Genomic DNA, 21,919 nt, shown 5'->3' on the forward strand with positions numbered 1-21,919 from the left:
GGGAGGGCCTGGTGCACAGCTCAGCTGCAGCGTGGAGCTGAGGGAAAGCCGGGCGTTCCTGGAGGAGGAGCAGGGCGGGGCTGTGGCAAAGAGCTGTGGGAGCAGATGGGGCGGGGCTGCGGGAAATTGCTGGAGAAGGGGGAGCCAAGCTGCACCAAGGCTGGCGGGTGAGAATGGCGGGGGAGGAGTTAGTGCAGAGCTGGAGGAAAGAGCTGAAAGGTGCTGGGGTGGGCAGAGGGGTAGGAGAAGCGGGACGGGGCTAGAGGAGGCGGAGCTGGGACTGGAGATGCAGGGTGAGCAGGGTGGGGCTGTGGGAAACGAAGCTGGGGGTGGAGCTGCAGCAGGAACTGGGTTAGAGCTTCTGGAGGAGCCGCCTGCAAGAGGAGGGCGTAGTTGTGGGAAAGAGCTGTGGGTGGAACTGGTTAAGTGCTGGGAGGAGGAAGAGCTGGGGGCGGAACATCTGGGGCGGAGCTGCTGGAGGAGGAGCTGGGGGTGGAGATGCTGGTGAAATGAAGCAGAGCCGAACTGGGGGTGGAGCTGTGGGTGGAGCTGGGGGAGGGAGCTGAGGCCCTTCTGTGATGCACCCTTAGGCAAGAGTCAAAACTTGCCCGCCGCGACCTAACTGCACCTCCAGTGTCTACCCCCATAGGGCACGGAAGCAGCAAGAAGGGCGGGAACATTTGACAGGGGTCCATGCAGCTCTAGGCTGTGTCTTGCAGGGCTGAGCCCCCCAGGCCTGCTCTCATGTGTCCTAGCCGCTCTGTCAGTGCCTGCCAGTGGGGTCCAGAGGAACCGTCTCTTTAACGTCTCTTTTGCAGGTGATGAGAAACATCCCCACTCTTAATGTCTTGCCTCCTCCGACCTAAGTCGCCCAGCACACAGCCCAACTTCCCTGGCAAACTTGCTTTTCAAACTCTCTTCTCTATCTCAGTCACGGGCTCAGGTTCTGTAGGGCTGCCATGCTTTACTCCTCTGTCCCTCCCCTTATCTAGTCTCCCGCATTGACTTCATAACCAAGTTCTGGGTCCCTGCCTCTGGAGTGCCTGATGAGACAAAACGGCTCCTCGTCCTGCATCCCCGCTGCTACTTCCAGAATTCAGGCCTCGTGGTCTGGAGCCTGCACTGTTCCATGAGCCCCCTGACCAACCTGGAGGCCTCTGTCTTTCTTCCCTCGGGTCTGTCGTCCACATTCCATCGGCTCAGTTTCTAAGTCACAAATCTGTCCCCAGCAATCCTCTAGTGAAAACGCTGCTGGGCCTTCTCAGGTTTAAGTCCTAGCAGTTCAGGGAGTCGGCTCAGCTCTCCCCACCCTTAAGCCGAACACTCTTTGGGTTCACGCTGTGCTGTTTAGTCACTGGTCCCCACCAGCCTGCTGTTCCAGGTCTCCCTGCTTTGCACCGGCGGTTCCCATGGCCTTGTCCTGGTGCGCTCCTGGCCTCCTTCAAGTCACAACTTTAACGTCACCTTCAGAGCCCCACCCCGAGTATTAGAGACTTTCGTCTCCAGCTCTGATAGCATTTTGTACCTCCCCCGTCCCCACCCCACGTTAGGCTCTTGCAACCCAGGGTGGTAATTGCTCTGTAAGACTCTGTGGCTGCCGCAGGGTCTCTTGAGTTCCTTGAAGGCAAGGCCGGTGTTTTACTCATTTCTGAAACTGGGTGCCCAGGGCACAGTATCTGCTTAGTAAGTGTTGAATGAGCAAAGGGCTGCTTTCTTGTTTTTTCTAGTGAGATGCGCCTACTTCTCCCTGGAGAAGCTCGAGGAAGCAGGAATGCTGGAGATGAGGTGAGGAGGAGAGGGTCCCTCTTTATGGGATGTAGGCCGTAGGGCTGCAGGGGACCTTCAGATCACCAGTTCCAATTCCTATGCATGCTAGCATCCCCTCCTGGGTTCCTTCCCCCCAAGAATGGTTGCCAGCTTCTGCCGAACACCCCAGAACCTGCTTAGAGTGGTTTCAAATCATGAATGAGGATCCCCGGGATGGTGGGTGGCCGTTGCTCCTCCCGTGGCCTCTTGTTTGAAGAACTAGAACTCGCATAATGAGCTGGATAGTCACCATGTGGCTGCTAGCAGGGAAGCCCTTGGTGGCCACATAAGGGCTCCCTTTTCCAACTCTCTCAGCTGCTCCTCACTCTCACTCCTGGGTGTGCTGGGCAGTGGGGTGCAATGCGCACGTAGGTGCACACTCTCCCTGGGCGGCAGCGAGCAGCAGAGGTCTGATCTGTGGTCGGATGAGGAGAGGAAGTGCAAGTAAAGCAGCTGCAGCGGTGAGTGGGCCTAGGAAGAATGGCATCAACAGGCCAGGCAGGGATGTGGGTGGTGTTCGGCTAACCCTGAGAAAGGGACCAGAATGCACCTGAGTCTTGATTTTCATTCCCAATAGCAGGTCAGCACCAAACCCAAAAACGCTCTGATTTCTGCCTTCCATGCCACACTCTCTTCACCTGCTGCCTTCTCACTCCTCTCATTAACAATGTCCTGGCAGGAACAAGACTTTCCCCTCCCTCTCTTCTCGTCTCTTAGCAGGTCAGGTCGGCCTTCACCTCCCTAGACCCGTCCTGCTCCTGCCTTCCCCTGTGGGGCCCTCCGTGGATGCTCTGGAGTCCCGGGCAGTAGTCAGCCAACTGCAGGCATGCGGGGCCCTCTCGGGTTCCTTGCTGTGCTCCCTTGAAACCACTGTGCCTGGCTGCACCCCAGTAGCACACACTCAACTGACCCCCACTCCTGGGGCCAGCGGTGTGTTTCCTCAAGTTCTGCTTGCTTCTTCAGGCCTTGCTTGCATGCCTATCATGCCACACATCATATCTCTTTTAGGAAGTCCTTGCCTTTTCCAAAGATCCTGCTTTGCAGCTGACTGTACCCTCTGCCTGCCTCCCCCAGGATACTGCCTCCTTCCTGAAACCACAGCCCCCGCTCAGGTCTTCCTTCCTTCCTCATCACCAGGGAGCCCCCTGCAGAGCTCCCTGTCCATCCCGGTGGCCTTCTGAGCCTCGCCTCCCCTTCCTTCCCCTCCCATCCCTTCCCCTCCCCTCCCCTTCCCTCTCCCCCCTTCCCTCTCCCCCCTTCCCTACCCTACCCTACCCTGCCCCCCCACCCCCTGCCCCCAACCCTGCCCTCTCCTGCTCTGTCCTCTCCCTCCATGGCAGGCTAGCCTCCCTGGCTAGAGCTGTCCCTTGCGAATTTGCCATCACCTTGCCTCTCTGTGCTCAGCATCCCCGGCTGTGCAGTCCTTCTCTTCTGCCCACGTGCTCCCCTAGAGAAGCATTCTTTTTGCTCAGCCTAATTTCCGTGCAACTCCTCCTGTTTTCTGAGCCTGTCACCCCCTTCCTCTTCCCTTGCCTCCCCACTGACACTTTGCAGAGTGCAGCCACCTCCCCTCACTGTGCTTCTTTGTCTCTGAGGCCCAGGAGGAAGTTGCCCTCCTCTGGAGAGGGTTCACGTTTGATTCTGCCTAGTGTTCCGGGGCACAGCCAGTCTGGGACCGCTTTGACCCTGATTCATGGTTTCCCTTCAGATGCTTCTTGGTCAGCCTGCTTTCCTCGTCTAGGAAATGGCTTTTGCCCATTTTTCTTTTTCTTTCTTTCTTTTTCATTTTTTTTTTAGACGGAGTTTTGCTCTCGTTGCCCAGGCTGGTGCAATCTCGGCTCACCACAACCTCTGCCTTCTGGGCTCAAGCGATTCTCCTTCCTCAGTCTCCTGAGTGCTGGGATTACAGGTATGCGCCACCATGCCTGGCTAAGTTTGTATTTTTAGTAGAGATGGGGTTTCTCCTTGTTGATTGGACTGGTCTCGAACTTCGACCTCAGGTGATCCACCCGCCTCGGCCTCCCAAAGTGCTGGGGTTACAGGCGTAAGCCACCGTGCCTGGCTTGCCCATTTTTCTATTGAGTCATTTGCCTTGTTGGTATGGAGTGGTAGGAGCTCTTTCTGAATTCTGCCTCTAACCCCATGTTGGCTTTTTGTATTTCAGAGACCTCGTCTGCTCAGGGGCTTGTTCTTACATCTTTTGCAGGGCTGTTTTGAACTCAGTATTCGCTTAAGCACTCCAAATTGTAAGTAACCCCAGAGGTCATGGAGTGTCCCACTGCCCCTCCATCTGGAGGCAGTGACCCCTCTCCCACAGAGGAGGTGCTCGCATGCGTCCAGTGCCCTGCCCATTAGATTAGGGAGGGTTCCCTTTTTTGCTCTCTTGCACTCATTTGTCCGCCTTTTAGCTTTCCTTTTCTGCCCTGACTCTCACAGGGTCGTGTGAACGTGTGGTGTAGCAGGAGGAGAGAGGTAAAGTGGAGGAATAGGAGCTGGAGGGGAGGAGGAGGGAAGAAAAAAGGAGGGGGAGGGGGAGGAGAGGGAGTGGGTTGGAGGAGGGAAGGAGGAGGAGAAGGAGAGGAGGAGGAGATGAGACCAAGGAGAAGAGGTGAAGGAAGAGAGGAGGACACAGAAAAGAGAAGAAAGAGGAGAGGAGGAGACGGAGAAGAGGAGGAGGAGCAGCAAAGGAGGAAGAAGAGGAAGAGGAGTAGAAGAGCAAGTGAGGAGGAGGAGGGGGGAGTAGGAGGAGAGGAGAAGGAGAGCAGGAGAAGGAGAGGCAGATGTGGAGGAGAGGAGGTGGAGGACAGGAGGGGATGAGAAAGAGGAGGAGAAAAGGAGAGGGATGGGGGGAGGAGGAAGAGAAAAGAACAGGAGAAGGAGAAGAGGAGGAGTGAGAGAAAAGAGGAGGAGAGGAGGGGGAGGACGGGGAGGAAGGGAGAAGGAGAGAAATAGGAGGGAGGAAAGGAGGAGAGGTGTAGGAGGAAGAGGAGAGGACGAGAGGAGGAGCAGAGGAGGAGGAGAAGGAGAGGAAGGGGAGGAGATTTGGAGGAAGAGGAGAGGTGGAGGAAGAAAGGAGGAGGCGGAGAAGAGGAGAAAGCAGAGAGGAGGAGGCTGGAGAAAGGAGCAGGAGGAGAGGAGGAGGAGGAAAGGAGGAAGAGGAAGAGTGGAATAAGAGGAGCAGAGGAAAAGGAGGAGGGGGTGGGGAGGAGTGGAGAGGAGAGGAGGAGGAACAGAGTTGCAGGAGGTGGAAGAGAGAAGAGGAGAAGGAGGAGAGGAAGAGAGAAGGAAATGAGAAGGAGAAAAGTAGGAAGAAGAGAGAAGAGAGAGAGAGGAGAGGATGAGGAGGAGGAGAGGAGAAGGAGAGCAGGAGAAAAGTAGGAAGAAGAAGAGAGAGAGAGAGGAGAGGATGAGGAGGAGGAGAGGAGAAGGAGAGCAGGAGGTGGGAGGAGGAGGAGAGTAAGAGGAGGAAATGAGGAAGAAAGAAGGACAGAAGGTGGAGAGGAGGAAGAGGGGAGGAGAGGAGGAGAAGGAAACGAGGAGGAGGACGAGGCTGCACCACCCTTATCAGGTTCCAGTTCTCGGTGCGCCCCGTTCTGCAAGACACTCTCCTGTGGTCAGCCCTGGCCTGCAGAGGATTCCCGCGCTGGATCTCTGAGGGATGCTGGCGCCCTCTCTGCAGCACATTCCTGATGCCCTTGCTGACACGTGTCCTCTGGGTCCTCTCCTGAAACCTGATCCTCCGGGGTGTCTTCTGGCCTCACCTCTTCTGTCCAGTTCCAGCAAGCTCACTTTGCTTAGCCTTTGAATCCCTTCCTTCACTGTCTGCCGTGACAATTCGGGCCTTTCACCGTCACTCAGGCCTGGACCATCACTGTTGCCCATCCCATGCCATCAACGGGTTTGCCCCATCCCTTCGGCTCCCTACCAGGGCATTCAGTTGTGTTGAGCAGCAGAGTGTCTCCAAGTCCCCACTGGTTGAGCTGCATCCGGGTCCCATCCCACAGGGACCCCCCCTGGCCGCTGCAGGTGCATGCTGATCCTGCAGCTCCTCAAGGGTGTCATCGCTTTCCCCCTTCCCAGACCCAGCACACCCTGCCTGCATGGCGCTGTGCTGCACCTTCACTCTGGTCACGGGTCTGGCAGTCGGCTCACCAATTCCTCCTGCTTCCCTGGGACTCGCCGGCTTTTAGCACTGCAATTCACTCAGCAAACTGGGACTGTTGGTCACCCTACCTGGCAGCCAGTGATAAGGTGAGGGCCACTCCTGGGAGGGAGGACACCTGTGGGGAAAATTCTTGTGTTATTTATTTCTCCTTCGGGATAGGGTGCCTGCAGCGCTTCATGGGAGGGGGTGGGCTGATGCTGCGGACTCAGAAGTTTCAAGGGCATCTGGGGAGACCAGATATTCAGAGACCTTCTCCTAGATGTGCCTGTTCCATGTATCAGGGACGCAGGTTTTCCCAACAGGGCTGGTGTCATTGGCATGACAGACCTGCCTTGGCTGAGCGTTCACCCGTCTTTGGAGTTCAGCCACCTTAGCAAGTCCTGGGTTTGTTCTTCAGACTTCGCTGCTCGCCCATTGCCTGGATCGGGCTGGAAGGGTGGTCCAGGGGTTAGCAGGTGACGACGTGGCCGGAAGGGTGTTCCAGTGTTTAGCCGGAGATGATGGGGCCGGAAGGGTGGTCCAGGGTTTAGCAGGTGACGACGTGGCCGGAAGGGTGTTCCAGGGGTTAGCCGGAGATGACGGGGCCGGAAGGGCGGTCCAGGGGTTAGCAGGTGACGAGGGGGCCGGAAGCGTGGTCCAGGGGTTAGCCGGAGAGGACGGGGCCAGAAGGGTGGTCCAGGGTTTAGCAGGTGACGACGGGGCCGGAAGGGTGGTCCACGGGTAAGCAGGAGACGACGGGGCCGGAAGGGTGGTCCAGGGGTTAGCAGGAGACGAGGGGCCCGGAAGGGTGGTCCAGGGGTTTGCAGGAGACGACGGGGCCGGAAGGGTGGTCCAGGGGTTAGCAGGAGACGACGGGGCCAGAAGGGTGGTCCATGGGTTGGCAGGAGACAACGGGGCCAGAAAGGAGGTCCAGGGGTTAGCCGGAGATGACGGGGCCAGAAGGGTGGCCCAGGGTTTAGGCGGAGATGACGGGGCCAGAAGGGAGGTCCAGGGTTTAGCAGGGGACGACGGGGCCGGAAGGGTGGTCCAGGGGTTAGCAGGAGACTTCGGGGCCGGAAGGGTGGTCCAGGGGTTAGCCGGAGACGACATGGCCGGAAGGGTGGTCCAGGGGTTACCAGGTGACGACGGGGCCGGAAGGGTGGTCCAGGGGTTAGCCAGAGACGACGGGGCCGGAAGGGTGGTCCAGGGTTTAGCAGGTGATGACGGGAACGGAAGGGTGGTCCAGGGGTTAGCCGGAGACGACATGGCCGGAAGGGTGGTCCAGGTATTAGCCGGAGAAGACGGGGCCGGAAGGGTGGTCCAGCGTTTAGCAGGTGACGACGGTGCCGGAAGGGTGGTCCAGGGGTTAGCAGGAGACGACGGGGCCGGAAGGGTGGTCCAGGGGTTAGCACGTGACGACGGGGCCGGAAGCGTGGTCCAGGGGTTACCAGGAGATGACTTGTCCGGAAGGGTGTTCCAGGGGTTAGCAGCTGTCGACGGGGCCGGAAGGGTGTTCCAGGGTTTAGCAGGTGACGACGGGGCCGGACGGGTGGTCGAGGGGTTAGCAGGAGACGACGGGGCCAGAAGGGTGGTCCAGGGGTTAGCCGGAGACGACGGGGCCGGAAAGGTGTTCCAGGGGTTAGCAGGAGACGACAGGGCCCAAGGGTGGTGCAGGGGTTAGCAGGAGATGACTTGTCCGGAAGGGTGTTCCACGGGTTAGCAGCTGTCGACGGGGCCGGAAGGGTGTTCCAGGGTTTAGCAGGTGGCGACGGGGCCGGACGGGTGGTCGAGGGGTTAGCAGGAGACGACGGGGCCAGAAGGGTGGTCCAGGGGTTAGCCGGAGACGACGGGGCCGGAAAGGTGTTCCAGGGGTTAGCAGGAGACGACAGGGCCCAAGGGTGGTGCAGGGGTTAGCAGGAGATGACTTGTCCGGAAGGGTGTTCCACGGGTTAGCAGGTGACGACGGGGCCGGAAGGGTGTTCCAGGGTTTAGCAGGAGACGACGGGGACGCAAGGGTAGTCCAGGGGTTAGCAGGAGACGACGGGGCCTGAAGGGTGGTCCAGGGGTTAGCCGGAGACAACGGGGCCGGAAGCATGGTCCAGGGGTTATCCGGAGACGACTGGGCCGGAAGGGTGGTCCAGGGCTTAGCCGCAGATGACGGGGCCGGAAGGGTGGTCCAGGGTTTAGCAGGTGACAACGGGGCCGGAAGGGTGGTCCACGGTTTAGCCGGAGAAGACGTGGCCGGAAGGGTGGTCCAGGGTTTTGCAGGTGACGACGGGGCCGGAAGGGTGGTCCAGGCGTTAGCAGGAGATGACGGGGCCGGAAGGGTGGTCCAGGGGTTAGCAGGAGACGACGGGGCGGAAGGGTGGCCAGGGTTTAGAAGGAGACGACGGGGCTGGAAGGGTGGTCCAGGGGTTAGCAGGAGATGACTTGGCCGGAAGGGTGGTCCATGGGTTAGCAGGTGACGACGGGGCCGGAAGGGTGTTTCAGGGTTTAGCCAGAGATGACGGGGCCGGAAGGGTGGTCCAGGGGTTAGCAGCAGACCACGGGCCCGGAAGGGTGGTCCAGGGGTTAGCCGGAGACGACGGGGCCGGAAGGGTGGTCCAGGGGTTAGCAGGAGACGACGGGGCCGGAAGGGTGGTCCAGGGGTTAGCAGCTGACGTCGGGGCCGCAAGGGTGGTCCAGGGGTTAGCAGGTGACGGCGGGGTCGGAAGGGTGGTCCAGGGTTTAGCAGGTGACGACGGGGACGGAAGGGTGGTCCAGGGATTAGCAGGGGACGACGGGGCCGGAAGTGTGGTTCAGGGGTTAGCAGGAGACTACGGGGCCGGAAAGGTGGTCCAGGGGTTAGCCGGAGAAGATGTGGCCGGAACGGTGGTCCAGGGCTTAGCCGGAGATGACGGGGCCAAAAGGATGGTCCAGGGTTTAGAAGGTGACGACGGGGCCGGAAGAGTGGTCGAGGGGTTAACAGGAGACGACGGGGCCGGAAGGGTGTTCCAGGGAATAGCAGGAGATGACGGGGCCGGAAGGGTGGTCCGGGGTTAGCAGGTGATGACGGTACCGGAAGGGTGGGCCAGGGCTTAGCCGGAGATGACGGGGCCGGAAGGGTGGTCCGGGGTTAGCAGGAGACGACGGGGCCGGTAGTGTGGTCCAGGGGTTAGCTGGAGACGACATGGCCGGAAGGGTTGTCCAGGGCTTAGCCGGAGAGGACAGGGCCGGAAGGGTGGTCCAGGGTTTAGCCGGAGATGACGGGGCCGGAAGGCTGTACCAGGGTTTAGCAGGTGGCGACGGGGCCGGATGGGTGGTCGAGGGGTTAGCAGGAGACGATGGGGCCAGAAGTGTGGTCCAGGGTATAGCAGGAGACGACGGGTCCGGAAGGGTGGTCCAGGGTTTAGCAGGTGACGACGGGGCCGGAAGGGTGGTCCAGGGCTAAGCCGGAGATGACGGGGCCTGAAGGGTGGTCCAGGGTTTAGCAGGTGACGACGGGGCCGGAAGGCTGGTCAAGGGGTTAGCAGGAGACTACGGGGCCGGAAGGCTGGTCCAGGGGTTAGCCGGAGAAGACGTGGCCGGAAGGGTGGTCCAGGGCTTATCCGGAGATGAGGGGGCCGGAAGGGTGGTCCACGGTTTAGCAGGTGACAACGGGGCCGGAAGGGTGGTCGAGGGGTTAGCAGGAGGCGACGGGGCCGGAAGGGTGGTCCAGGGGTTAGCAGGAGACGACAGGGCCGGAAGGGTGGTCCAGGGGTTAGCAGCTGACGTCGGGGTCGGAAGGGTGGCCCAGGGTTTAGCAGGTGACGACGGGGACGGAAGGGTGGTACAGGGATTAGCAGGGGACGACGGGGCCGGAAGGGTGGTTCAGGGTTTAGCAGGAGACTACGGGGCCGGAAGGGTGGTCCAGGGGTTCGCCGGAGAAGACGTGGCCGGAAGGGTGGTCCAGGGCTTAGCCGGAGATGACGGGGCCAGAAGGATGGTCCAGGGTTTAGAAGGTGACGACGGGGCCGGAAGAGTGGTCGAGGGGTTAACAGGAGACGACGGGGCCGGAAGGGTGTTCCAGGGAATAGCAGGAGACGACGGGGCCGGAAGGGTGGTCCAAGGTTTAGCAGGAGACGACAGGGCCGGAAGGGTGGTCCAAGGGTTAGCAGGAGATGACTTGTCCGGAAGGGTGTTCCAGGGGTTAGCAGGTGACGGGGCCGGAAGGGTGTTCCAGGGTTTAGCCGGAGACGATGGGGCTGGAAGGGTGGTCCAGGGATTAGCAGGTGACGACGGGGCCGGAAGCGTGGTCCAGGGGTTACCAGGAGATGACTTGTCCGGAAGGGTGTTCCAGGGGTTAGCAGGTGATGACGGGGCTGGAAGTGTGTTCCAGGGTTTAGCCGGAGACGACGGGGCCGGAAGGGTGGTCCAGGGTTTAGCACGTGACGACGGGGCCGGAAGGGTGGTCCAGGGGTTAGCAGGAGACGATGGGGCCGGAAGGCTGGTCCAGGGGTTAGCCGGAGAAGACGTGGCCGGAAGGGTGGTCCAGGGCTTATCCGGAGATGAGGGGGCCGGAGGGGTGGTCCAGGGTTTAGCAGGTGACGACGGGGCCGGCAGGGTGGTCCAGGGTTTAGCAGGTGACGACGGGGCCGGAATGGTGGTCCAGGGTTTAGCCGGAGATGACGGGGCCGGAAGGGTGGTCCAGGGTTTAGCAGGTTGCGACAGGGCCGGACGGGTGGTCGAGGGGTTAGCAGGAGACGACGGGGCCGGAAGGGTGGTCCAGGGGTTAGCCGGAGACGACATGGCCGGAAGGGTGGTCCAGGGTTTAGCCGGAGAGGACGGGGCCGGAAGGGTGGTCCAGGGTTTAGCAGGTGACGACGGGGCCGGAAGGGTGTTCCACGGGTTAGCAGGAGACGACGGGGCCTGAAGGATGGTCCAGGGTTTAGCAGGTGACGACGGGGTCGGAAGGGTGGTCCAGGCTTTAGCAGGAGACGATGGGGTCGGAAGGGTGGTCCAGGGTTTAGCAGGTGACGACGTGGCCGGAAGGGTGGTCCAGGGCTTAGCCGGAGATGACGGGGCCGGAAGGGTGGTCCAGGGTTTAGCAGGTGACGACGGGGCCGGAAGGGTGGTCCAGGGGTTAGCAGGAGACGACGGGGCCGGAAGGGTGGTCCAGGGCTTAGCCGGAGAGGACGGGGCCGGAAGCGTGGTCCAGGGTTTAGCCGGAGATGACGGGGCCGGAAGAGTGGTCCAGGGTTTAGCAGGTTGCGACGGGGCCAGACAGCTGGTCGAGGGGTTAGCAGGAGACGACGGGGCCGGAAGGGTGGTCCAGGGGTTAGCCGGAGACGACATGGCCGGAAGGGTGGTCCAGGGTTTAGACGGAGAGGACGGGTCCGGAAGGGTGGTCCAGGATTTAGCAGGTGACGACGGGGCCGGAAGGGTGGTCCAGGGGTTAGAAGGAGACGACGGTGCTGGAAGGGTGTTCCAGGGGTTAGCAGGAGACGACGGGGCCGGAAGGGTGGTCCACGGGTTAGCAGCAGACGACGGGGCCTGAAGGGTGGTCCAGGGTTTAGCAGGTGACGACGGGGTCAGAAGTGTGTTCCAGGGGTTAGGAGGAGACGACGCGGCCGGAAGGGTGTTCCAGGGGTTAGCAGGAGACGACGGGGCCGGAAGGGAGGTCCAGGGTTTAGCCGCAGATGACTGGGACGGAAGGGTGGTCCAGGGATTAGCAGGTGACGATGGGGCCAGAAGGGTGGTCCAGGGCTGAGCCGGAGATGACGGGGCCTGAAGGGTGGTCCACGGGTTGGCAGGTGACGACGGGGCCGGAAGGGTGTTCCAGGGTTCAGCAGGAGACGACGGGGACGGAAGGGTCGTCCAGGGGTTAGCAGGAGACGACGGGGCAGGAATGGAGGTCCAGGGGTTAGCCGGAGACAACGGGGCCGGAAGCATGGTCCAGGGGTTATCCGGAGACGACGGGGCCGGAAGGGTGGTCCAGGGCTTAGCCGGAGATGACGGGGCCGGAAGGGTGGTCCAGGGTTTAGCAGGTGACGACGGGGTAGGAAGGGTGGTCCAGGGGTTAGCAGGAGACGACGGGGCCGGAAGGGTGGTCCAGGTTTTAGCAGGAGACGACGGGGCCTGAAGAGTGGTCCACAGGTTAGCAGGAGATGACGGGGCCTGAAGGGTGGTCCAGGGTGTAGCAGGTGACGACGGGGTCAGAAGTGTGTTCCAGGGGTTAGCAGGATACGACGCGGCCGGAAGGGTGGTCGAGGGGTTAGCAGGAGACGACGGGGCCGGAAGGGAGGTCCAGGGGTTAGCCGGAGACGACATGGCCGGAAGGGTGGTCCAGGGCTTAGCCGGAGACGACGGGGCCGGAAGGGTGGTCCAGGGTTTAGCAGGTGACGACGGGTCCGGAAGGGTGGTCCAGGGGTTAGCAGGAGACTACGGGGCCGGAAGTCTCGTCCATGGGTTAGCAGGAAAAGATGTGGCCGGAAGGGTGGTCCAGGGCTTAGCCAGAGATGACGGGGCCGGAAGGGTGGTCCAGGGTTTAGCAGGTGACGACGGGGCCGGAAGGGTGGTCGAGGGGTTAGCAGGAGACGACGGGGCCGGAAGGATGGTCCAGGGAATAGCAGGAGACGACGGGGCCGGAAGTGTGGTCCAGGGGTTAGCTGGAGACGACAGGGCCGGAAGGGTGATCCAGGGTTTAGCCAGAGATGACGGGGCCGGAAGGCTGTTCCAGGGTTTAGCAGGTGGCGACGGGGCCGGACGGGTGGTCGAGGGGTTAGCAGGAGACGATGGGGCCAGAAGTGTGGTCCAGAGTATAGCAGGAGACGACGGGGCCGGAAGGGTGGTCCAGGGGTTAGCAGGAGATGACTTGTCCGGAAGGGTGTTCCAGGGGTTAGCTGGTGACGACGGGGCCGGAAGCGTGGTCCAGGGGTTACCAGGAGATGACTTGTCCGGAAGGGTGTTCCAGGGGTCAGCAGGTGACGACGGGGCCGGAAGGGTGTTCCAGGGTTTAGCCAGAGATGACGGGGCCGGAAGGGTGGTCCAGGGTTTAGCAGGTGACGACGTGGCCGGAAGGGTGGTCCAGGGCTGAGCCGGAGATGACGGGGCCTGAAGGGTGGTCCAGGGTTTAGCAGGTGACGACGGGGCCGGTAGGCTGGTCAAGGGGTTAGCAGGAGACTACGGGGCCGGAAGGCTGGTCCAGGGGTTAGCCGGAGAAGACGTGGCCGGAAGGGTGGTCCAGGGCTTATCCGGAGATGAGGGGGCCGGAAGGGTGGTCCACGGTTTAGCAGGTGACAACGGGGCCGGAAGGGTGGTCGAGGGGTTAGCAGGAGGCGACGGGGCCGGAAGGGTGGTCCAGGGGTTAGCAGGAGACGACAGGGCCGGAAGGGTGGTCCAGGGGTTAGCAGCTGACGTCGGGGTCGGAAGGGTGGCCCAGGGTTTAGCAGGTGACGACGGGGACGGAAGGGTGGTACAGGGATTAGCAGGGGACGACGGGGCCGGAAGGGTGGTTCAGGGGTTAGCAGGAGACTACGGGGCCGGAAGGGTGGTCCAGGGGTTCGCCGGAGAAGACGTGGCCGGAAGGGTGGTCCAGGGCTTAGCCGGAGATGACGGGGCCAGAAGGATGGTCCAGGGTTTAGAAGGTGACGACGGGGCCGGAAGAGTGGTCGAGGGGTTAACAGGAGACGACGGGGCCGGAAGGGTGTTCCAGGGAATAGCAGGAGACGACGGGGCCGGAAGGGTGGTCCAAGGTTTAGCAGGAGACGACAGGGCCGGAAGGGTGGTCCAAGGGTTAGCAGGAGATGACTTGTCCGGAAGGGTGTTCCAGGGGTTAGCAGGTGACGACGGGGCCGGAAGGGTGTTCCAGGGTTTAGCCGGAGACGACGGGGCTGGAAGGGTGGTCCAGGGATTAGCAGGTGACGACGGGGCCGGAAGCGTGGTCCAGGGGTTACCAGGAGATGACTTGTCCGGAAGGGTGTTCCAGGGGTTAGCAGGTGATGACGGGGCTGGAAGTGTGTTCCAGGGTTTAGCCGGAGACGACGGGGCCGGAAGGGTGGTCCAGGGTTTAGCACGTGACGACGGGGCCGGAAGGGTGGTCCAGGGGTTAGCAGGAGACGATGGGGCCGGAAGGCTGGTCCAGGGGTTAGCCGGAGAAGACGTGGCCGGAAGGGTGGTCCAGGGCTTATCCGGAGATGAGGGGGCCGGAGGGGTGGTCCAGGGTTTAGCAGGTGACGACGGGGCCGGAAGGGTGGTCCAGGGTTTAGCAGGTGACGACGGGGCCGGAATGGTGGTCCAGGGTTTAGCCGGAGATGACGGGGCCGGAAGGGTGGTCCAGGGTTTAGCAGGTTGCGAAAGGGCCGGACGGGTGGTCGAGGGGTTAGCAGGAGACGACGGGGCCGGAAGGGTGGTCCAGGGGTTAGCCGGAGACGACATGGCCGGAAGGGTGGTCCAGGGTTTAGCCGGAGAGGACGGGGCCGGAAGGGTGGTCCAGGGTTTAGCAGGTGACGACGGGGTCAGAAGTGTGTTCCAGGGGTTAGGAGGAGACGACGCGGCCGGAAGGGTGTTCCAGGGGTTAGCAGGAGACGACGGGGCCGGAAGGGAGGTCCAGGGTTTAGCCGCAGATGACTGGGACGGAAGGGTGGTCCAGGGATTAGCAGGTGACGATGGGGCCAGAAGGGTGGTCCAGGGCTGAGCCGGAGATGACGGGGCCTGAAGGGTGGTCCACGGGTTGGCAGGAGACTACGGGGCCAGAAGGCTGGTCCAGGGGTTAGCCGGAGATGACTTGGCCGGAAGGGTGGTCCAGGGTTTAGCAGGAGACGACGGGGCCGGAAGGGTGGTCCACAGGTTAGCAGGAGATGACGGGGCCTGAAGGGTGGTCCAGGGTGTAGCAGGTGACGACGGGGTCAGAAGTGTGTTCCAGGGGTTAGCAGGATACGACGCGGCCGGAAGGGTGGTCGAGGGGTTAGCAGGAGACGACGGGGCCGGAAGGGAGGTCCAGGGTTTAGCCGCAGATGACTGGGCCGGAAGGGTGGTCCAGGGATTAGCAGGTGACAACGGGGCTGGAAGGGTGGTCCAGGGGTTAGCCGGAGACGACGGGGCCAGAAGGGTAGTCCAGGGGTTAGCCGGAGACGACATGGCCGGAAGGGTGGTCCAGGGTTTAGCCGGAGACGACGGGGCCGGAAGGGTGGTCCAGGGTTTAGCAGGTGACGACGGGTCCGGAAGGGTGGTCCAGGGGTTAGCAGGAGACTACGGGGCCGGAAGTGTCGTCCAGGGGTTAGCAGGAAAAGACGTGGCCGGAAGGGTGGTCCAGGGCTTAGCCAGAGATGACGGGGCCGGAAGGGTGGTCCAGGGTTTAGCAGGTGACGACGGGGCCGGAAGGGTGGTCGAGGGGTTAGCAGGAGACTACGGGCCCGGAAGTGTCGTCCAGGGGTTAGCAGGAAAAGACGTGGCCGGAAGGGTGGTCCAGGGCTTAGCCAGAGATGACGGGGCCGGAAGGGTGGTCCAGGGTTTAGCAGGTGACGACGGGGCCGGAAGGGTGGTCGAGGGGTTAGCAGGAGACGACGGGGCCGGAAGGGTGGTCCAGGGAATAGCAGGAGATGACGGGGCCGGAAGTGTGGTCCAGGGGTTAGCTGGAGACGACAGGGCCGGAATGGAGGTCCAGGGTTTAGCCGCAGATGATTGGGCCGGAAGGGTGGTCCAGGGATTAGCAGGTGATGACGGGGCTGGAAGGGTGGTCCAGGGGTTAGCCGGAGACGACGGGGCCAGAAGGGTGTTCCAGGGGTTAGCCGGAGACGACATGGCCGGAAGGGTGGTCCAGGGCTTAGCCGGAGACGACGGGGCCGGAAGGGTGGTCCAGGGTTTAGCAGGTGACGACGGGTCCGGAAGGGTGGTCCAGGGGTTAGCAGGAGACTACGGGGCCGGAAGTGTCGTCCAGGGGTTAGCCGGAAAAGACGTGGCCGGAAGGGTGGTCCAGGGCTTAGCCGGAGATGACGGGGCCGGAAGGGTGGTCCAGGGTTTAGCAGGTGACGACGGGGCCGGAAGGGTGGTCGAGGGGTTAGTAGGAGACGACGGGGCCGGAAGGGTGGTCCAGGGAATAGCAGGAGACGACGGGGCCGGAAGGGTGGTCCAGGGGTTAGCAGGTGACGACGGGGACGGAAGGGTGGTCCAGGGGTTAGCAGGAGACGACGGGGCCAGAAGGGTGGTCCAGGGGTTTGCAGGAGTCGACGGGGCCGGAAGGGTGATCCAGGGGTTAGCAGGAGACGACGGGGCCGGAAGCGTGCTCCAGGGTTTAGCAGGTGACGGCGGGGCCGTAAGGGTGGTCCAGGGGTTAGCAGGGGACGACGGGGCCGGAAGGGTGGTCCAGGGGTTAGCAGGAGACGACGGGGCCGGAAGGCTGGTCCAGGGGTTAGCAGGAGATGACTTGGCCGGAAGGGTGGTCCAGGGGTTAGCAGGTGACGGCAGGGCCCCAGGGCGTTCCAGGGTTTAGCCAGAGATGACGGGGCGGAAGGGTGGTCCCGGGTTTAGCAGGTGACGACGTGGCCGGAAAGGTGGTCCAGGGTTTAGCAGGTGACGACGGGGCCGTAAGGGTGGTCCAGGGTTTTGCAGGTGACGACGGGGCCGGAAGGGTGGTGCGGGGTTAGCAGGAGACGACGGGGCCGGAAGGGTGGTCCAGGGGTTAGCAGGAGACGACGGGGCCGGAAGGGTGGTCCAGGGGTTAGCAGGAGACGACGGGGCAGGAATGGAGGTCCAGGGGTTAGCCGGAGACAACGGGGCCGGAAGCATGGTCCAGGGGTTATCCGGAGACGACGGGGCCGGAAGGGTGGTCCAGGGCTTAGCCGGAGATGACGGGGCCGGAAGGGTGGTCCAGGGGTTAGCAGGAGACGACGGGGTCGGAAGGGTGGTCCATGGGTTAGCAGGTGACGACGGGGCCGGAAGGGCGTTTCAGGGTTTAGCCAGAGATGACGGGGCCGGAAGGGTTGTCCAGGGTTTAGCAGGTGACGTCGTGGCCGGAAGGGTGGTCCAGGGCTTAGCCGGAGATGACGGGGCCGGAAGGGTGGTCCAGGCCCCTGGCCGGAAGCGTGGTCCAGGGGTTACCAGGAGATGACTTGTCCGGAAGGGTGTTCCAGGGGTTAGCAGCTGTCGACGGGGCCGGAAGGGTGGTCCAGGGTTTAGCAGGTGACGTCGTGGCCGGAAGGGTGGTCCAGGGCTTAGCCGGAGATGACGGGGCCGGAAGGCTGGTCCAGGGGTTGGCAGGAGTCTACGGGGCCTGAAGGCTGGTCCAGGGGTTAGCCGGAGATGACTAACCCCTGGAAGGGTTAAACACAAAGGGTTTAACTTTGTGGAGGTAGGGCCTGCAAATTATTGTCTGAGAGCTAGGGCCCCCGTGGGGGCCTCGTGACTCTCATAAGTTCCCTATCCTGCTGTGACTGTGCTGGTAACTTATTTGCAAGACAAAGTCCTCCCCACTCTTTCGTCTCCTTCCCTCAAGGTAAAAGAAAGGGGTCTCTTTTGGATTCGCAGACTGTGCATCCTGAGAGTCGTGATGCCAGTACTCCCTTGGCTGCCCCAGCTGGCTAGTGTCTCAGCATGTCCTATGCCCACTCAGTCCCCTGTCTCTGGGCCTAGTTTAGCACTAGGAATAGCCTAAGAATTGCAGTCCTTATGGGCTAGACTGCCTTTCAAGTTTAATTGAAGACACATGTTGATGTAGCCCTCGGTGTCAAGGTTTGCAGACACTCGAGTTTAGACTTGATTTAGAAAAAGTTTATCAAAAAATGCAGAGACTCATGATCACCTAGCTAAAGACTGCTGTTATGCCTGGAGAAGAGGAGTTAATGGGCCAGAGAAAATTACACAAGGGTCTCCACTGAATCAATAACATTTTATTTCTAAATAGTAAAACAAGATCAAATAAAAATTTTAGTCAATTATGGCTAAATGACAATATATATCAAAAGTGTGGGAGGAGTATGAATGTTCATTAAAATATTATCTCTGTCCCCTGTAAGTCTCAAATCATTTATTACTATGGAAACTAATTTTTTTAATATAAAAAGTCTACATTATCATTTTAATTAAAAAAATTAAACATTATTGACTGTGCTATGGACTGAATTGTGTCTACCTGCTCAAATTCACATGTTGAGGCTTTAGCCTCCCCCTCCATTCCACCCATGAAACTATATTGGAGGTAGGGCCTTTAAGGATGTTAAAGGAAGTTTTAAGGGTAGAGCACAAATCCAGTGGAACCGGTGCCCTTATGAAAAGAGGAAGACACACCAGAGATCTCTCTCCATTATATGAAGACACAGCAAGAAGGTAGTAAGTCAGGAAGAGGATCCTCACCCAAACCCAACATTGCTAATACCCTGCTTTGGGACTTCCAGCCTCCAGAACTGCTCCAGAACTGTGAGGAATCAATTTTTGTTGCTTAAAACATCTGGTATGTGATACTTTGTTATGGCAGCCTGAGCCAACTAAAGCAGACTGTATGGCCACTATATATATATGCATGGCACAGGTATAGATATTTGTGTTGATATGCTTGAACACATACAGGTACTTCTGCATGCTTTTCTGCATCTGTATATGTGTGCATGTGCGTACACACATGTTCAACTGTAGTACTATATAAAAATACTGTACACACACACATGCACAGAGATATTGGTTAAATCTGATATAAGAAATTTTCTGAAGTAGAATGTATTAATATTTCCTTACACCATCATGATTATTTCACATTCTCTCCAGTGAATGCATATTGGTTTTATAAATCAGAATAACTTTTTAAAAATTATCAATTTACTGATATGGATATTTTGCTTATACTAACTAAAGATTCACATAGCAATGGCAAATAAGAAACTGAGCTCACCTAGTTACTGAAGTGACAAAAATTATAAAAGATCAACTGGATGTTAAGTAGCTATGGATTCAGTTTGTGGATAATGATTATACTTGTGAACCTTAGTAAGGAGTGAAAATGAGATTATTTTTTTCTCCCTAAGGAAAGAGAGGATAGATTATTATTTGCATGAAAAAAATCCTCTGAAACTTTTTGCATTAAATCATGAAAGCATTATTTCCGGGATTTAGCACGCAAATTAGAAAGCCTATTACATAAATGCCTTTCTCTGATAAGGCAAATATAATAATCTTCTTTATGAGAATGGCTCATCCTGAGCTTGATTTCCAAAGACAATATCAGAAAGAATTCCCAAGGGCTAGACGCTTTTTATTTTGTAGGTTGACCTTCCTACCTACTCGTGTGGGCTCTGGAATCTCTGCTAAAGTAAGCATCTCTATTAATAAACTTAATTTCCGATTAATATAGCCGACTGAGCTGATGCGGAAAATGATCCTCACCCTACTACTGAAAGGACAGAAAAATGCAGAATAAATTATTATATTAAATAGTAATCAGCAGATCCTGAAAGCAAAGGACATATCTGTGTGCCAGGAGAAAGGAAAAAAAAAATTAAAGCCAAAGTGTTGATTCCAAAGTGGTGAACCGTAGCTAAGAATGGAAAGTCTGCATCAGATTAGAATGATGTTTTTCAGTACAGGTTTGAGGTTGTGACTCCCCTGTCATGACCAAGGTAGGGAATGCTGTGGAGGCTGTAGGTCCAGGTTGCGGAGATCTGGAATTGTGCTCTTTGCATAAAACCTTGAGCTAGGCAGGGCTGCCCTGTGAAATGTAAAACAAAACCTTAACCAGATGGCCTTTGGATACAGGAAAGCGACTGATTGCCCTTAGTCACTTATGTGGAAAGGGTAATTTATTAGTAGTCAAAATCACAAACCTCTCCCATACACAGGCAATGAGGTCCAAATACTCACTACCCACGAAGTGTGAGAACTCAAAGACTATAAGGTTAAAACCAGTCCATAATAAGTGAAATCTGTTCAGGCCCAGAGAAGCAAATATGGAACTGTCTCATACAGTTGCCTCCCTAGCTAGGGCAGGAAATATTCCAATCGAAAACAACTCCCACTGAAATACAACTCAGAATTTTAAAAATGCAAAGGAAAGCTGGGCATGGTGGCTGGTGCCTGTAATCTCAGTTACTCTGGAGGCTGAGGTGGGAGGTTCCCTTGAGTTCAGGAGTTCCAGACCAGCCTGAGCGACCTAGTAAAACCCCATCTCTCTCAAAAAAAAAAAAATTAAATTTAAATTTAAAAAATACAAAGGGAAAAAAATCGCCATTAGATTTAGTGGAGAATCCCCACAGGAGAGTTCACATGGTGGGAAACAGACGTTAGTGTTCCATGAAAGATACTAAAACACTCAAAGAGATAAATAAAAAAAGATTTAGTTTAATTGACTAAAGATTTTTTAATATGAAACACTCTATTAACGCTTGTGTCTGCACCAGGTGATATAAAAGGTTTTGTCTTTTTTATTTTTATTTTTAACCTGAGATATAGTCACAGACAATAAGACACTTAAAATTTACTGAAGGAAAAAATAGCTCATATATTTGAAATGTATTAAAGTTTTCTCTATATATCTTATGTAACTATTCACAACATATGTACAAATATGTGTAAGTAAAAATGTATGCGTGTATAGTGTGAAATTATATGTAATTATATCTGTCTATTTCTATCTATCTTTATTAACCTCTATGTATCTTTGTGTCTACCTATGAATCTCTTGATCTCTCTGTCTGGGGGATATAGTTATACTGGGGAAGAGAGAGTGTGAGACAGAGAAATAGGAAGACAAAAAGGAGATAGAGATGAGATGCAAAAAAAAAACAGGAATAAAAATACAGAGAAAGTAAGACATAAGTGTGAAAGGAGGGAGGGAAAGTAAAATATTTAATTTTGCCTAATTAAATCAAGAACAAAATCACAAATCATGAAAGTGTGCAATATTACTCAGCTAGTCTACTCATATGGAAAATAAGAAGCCATTTTCTTTAGATTAGGCAATACACTATGTTTGGCGTAAATAAATAGAACTTCATACACAAGAAATATGTGACGTTACCAGCAGTATTCATTCAGCATACCATCTTTCTTCTTTCTCTCATTCAAGATTACTGTCATATCAGATGGACTTCCACCAATGAAATATCAATTTCTCTTTCCCCCTTTTGTATTTCTTGCTCCAGTTCTTGAATTGTAGTTGACAGAATCAGGTCTCCGAGCAATATAGAAAAATTACAATGGAATAAAAATCACATTACATGCTGATAAGACGTTTATACTAATTTTTAAAAAAGAATTCTAAAGCATTTAGAAATGATCACTATTTGTATTTTTTTTTTTACTAACAGAATGGTTAACTTTGCTTAGACATTTTGCACTTGCATAGTTGCATGTCTATCAACATAAAGGAATACATTTTAAAAGAAGTTGATAACATTAAACAGTAAATTTTGTTATTTAAAAGCAACTGCAAGTTGGGTGTGGTGCTCATACCTGTAATGCCAGCACTTTGGAAGGCTGAGATGAGAGGATTGCTTGAGGCCAGGAGTTAGAGACCAGCTTGGGCAACATAGCAAGCCTATGTCTACACAAAATTAAAATTATTAATTGGACATGTTGACTTGAACCTGTAGTCCAGGTGCTAGGGAGGCTAAGAAGGGAGGATCACTCAAGACCAGGAGTTCAAGGCTGCTGTGAGCTATGATCAGGCCGCTTCACTTCAATCTGGGTGACAGAGCAAGACTCCGTCTCAAAAAAAAGCAATTTCAAAATGAGACTGTGAGTGATTGATTATATTTTGATAGATTTCCAAATTAAAACATAAGTATCCTATTTTTAAAATAGCACACTACTAGTGTTGGCATCTAAACAAGATAGTAGTTTTATGATACAATTTTTAATTTTTTATAAATTAGTAGATTAATAAATATGTCCAGTAATTATCAAAGATGTAACTAGAAACCATGGTTCAGTAAGCCATCTGGTTAAAAATATTTTGTCATCTTTATTACAATTTTGAATATAACCTATCGTTTTCTGGAAATGGGAAAATGCAATTTCTAGAAGAGG

General features: G+C 56.7%; 1 protein-coding gene across 10 annotated transcripts in view; it reads left to right on the top strand.

Moving 5' to 3' along the window:
* LOC129395207 (polysialoglycoprotein-like) overlaps positions 1 to 21,919 on the top strand; it is a 62,028-nt gene that overhangs the window by 1,197 nt on the left and 38,912 nt on the right. Inside the window, exons 1-6 of one of the 10 annotated variants that reach the window (XM_063601511.1) lie at positions 101 to 167; positions 1,728 to 1,785; positions 3,604 to 3,715; positions 3,971 to 4,052; positions 5,887 to 6,057; positions 6,274 to 21,317. In XM_063601511.1, coding sequence (XP_063457581.1) covers positions 15,045 to 16,397 — 1,353 coding nt within the window. In that variant the 5' untranslated portion in view covers positions 101 to 167; positions 1,728 to 1,785; positions 3,604 to 3,715; ... (1 more) ...; positions 5,887 to 6,057; positions 6,274 to 15,044 and the 3' untranslated portion in view covers positions 16,398 to 21,317. Of the gene's footprint in view, positions 1 to 100; positions 168 to 606; positions 819 to 1,727; positions 3,716 to 3,970; positions 4,526 to 5,374; positions 21,318 to 21,919 lie in introns of those variants that run through there. The other 9 variants (XM_063601512.1, XM_063601510.1, XM_063601514.1 and 6 more) reach the window with 9 other exon arrangements.

The sequence above is a fragment of the Pan paniscus genome, chromosome X (genome assembly GCF_029289425.2).
Source record: "Pan paniscus chromosome X, NHGRI_mPanPan1-v2.0_pri, whole genome shotgun sequence".
NCBI lineage: Eukaryota > Metazoa > Chordata > Mammalia > Primates > Hominidae > Pan > Pan paniscus.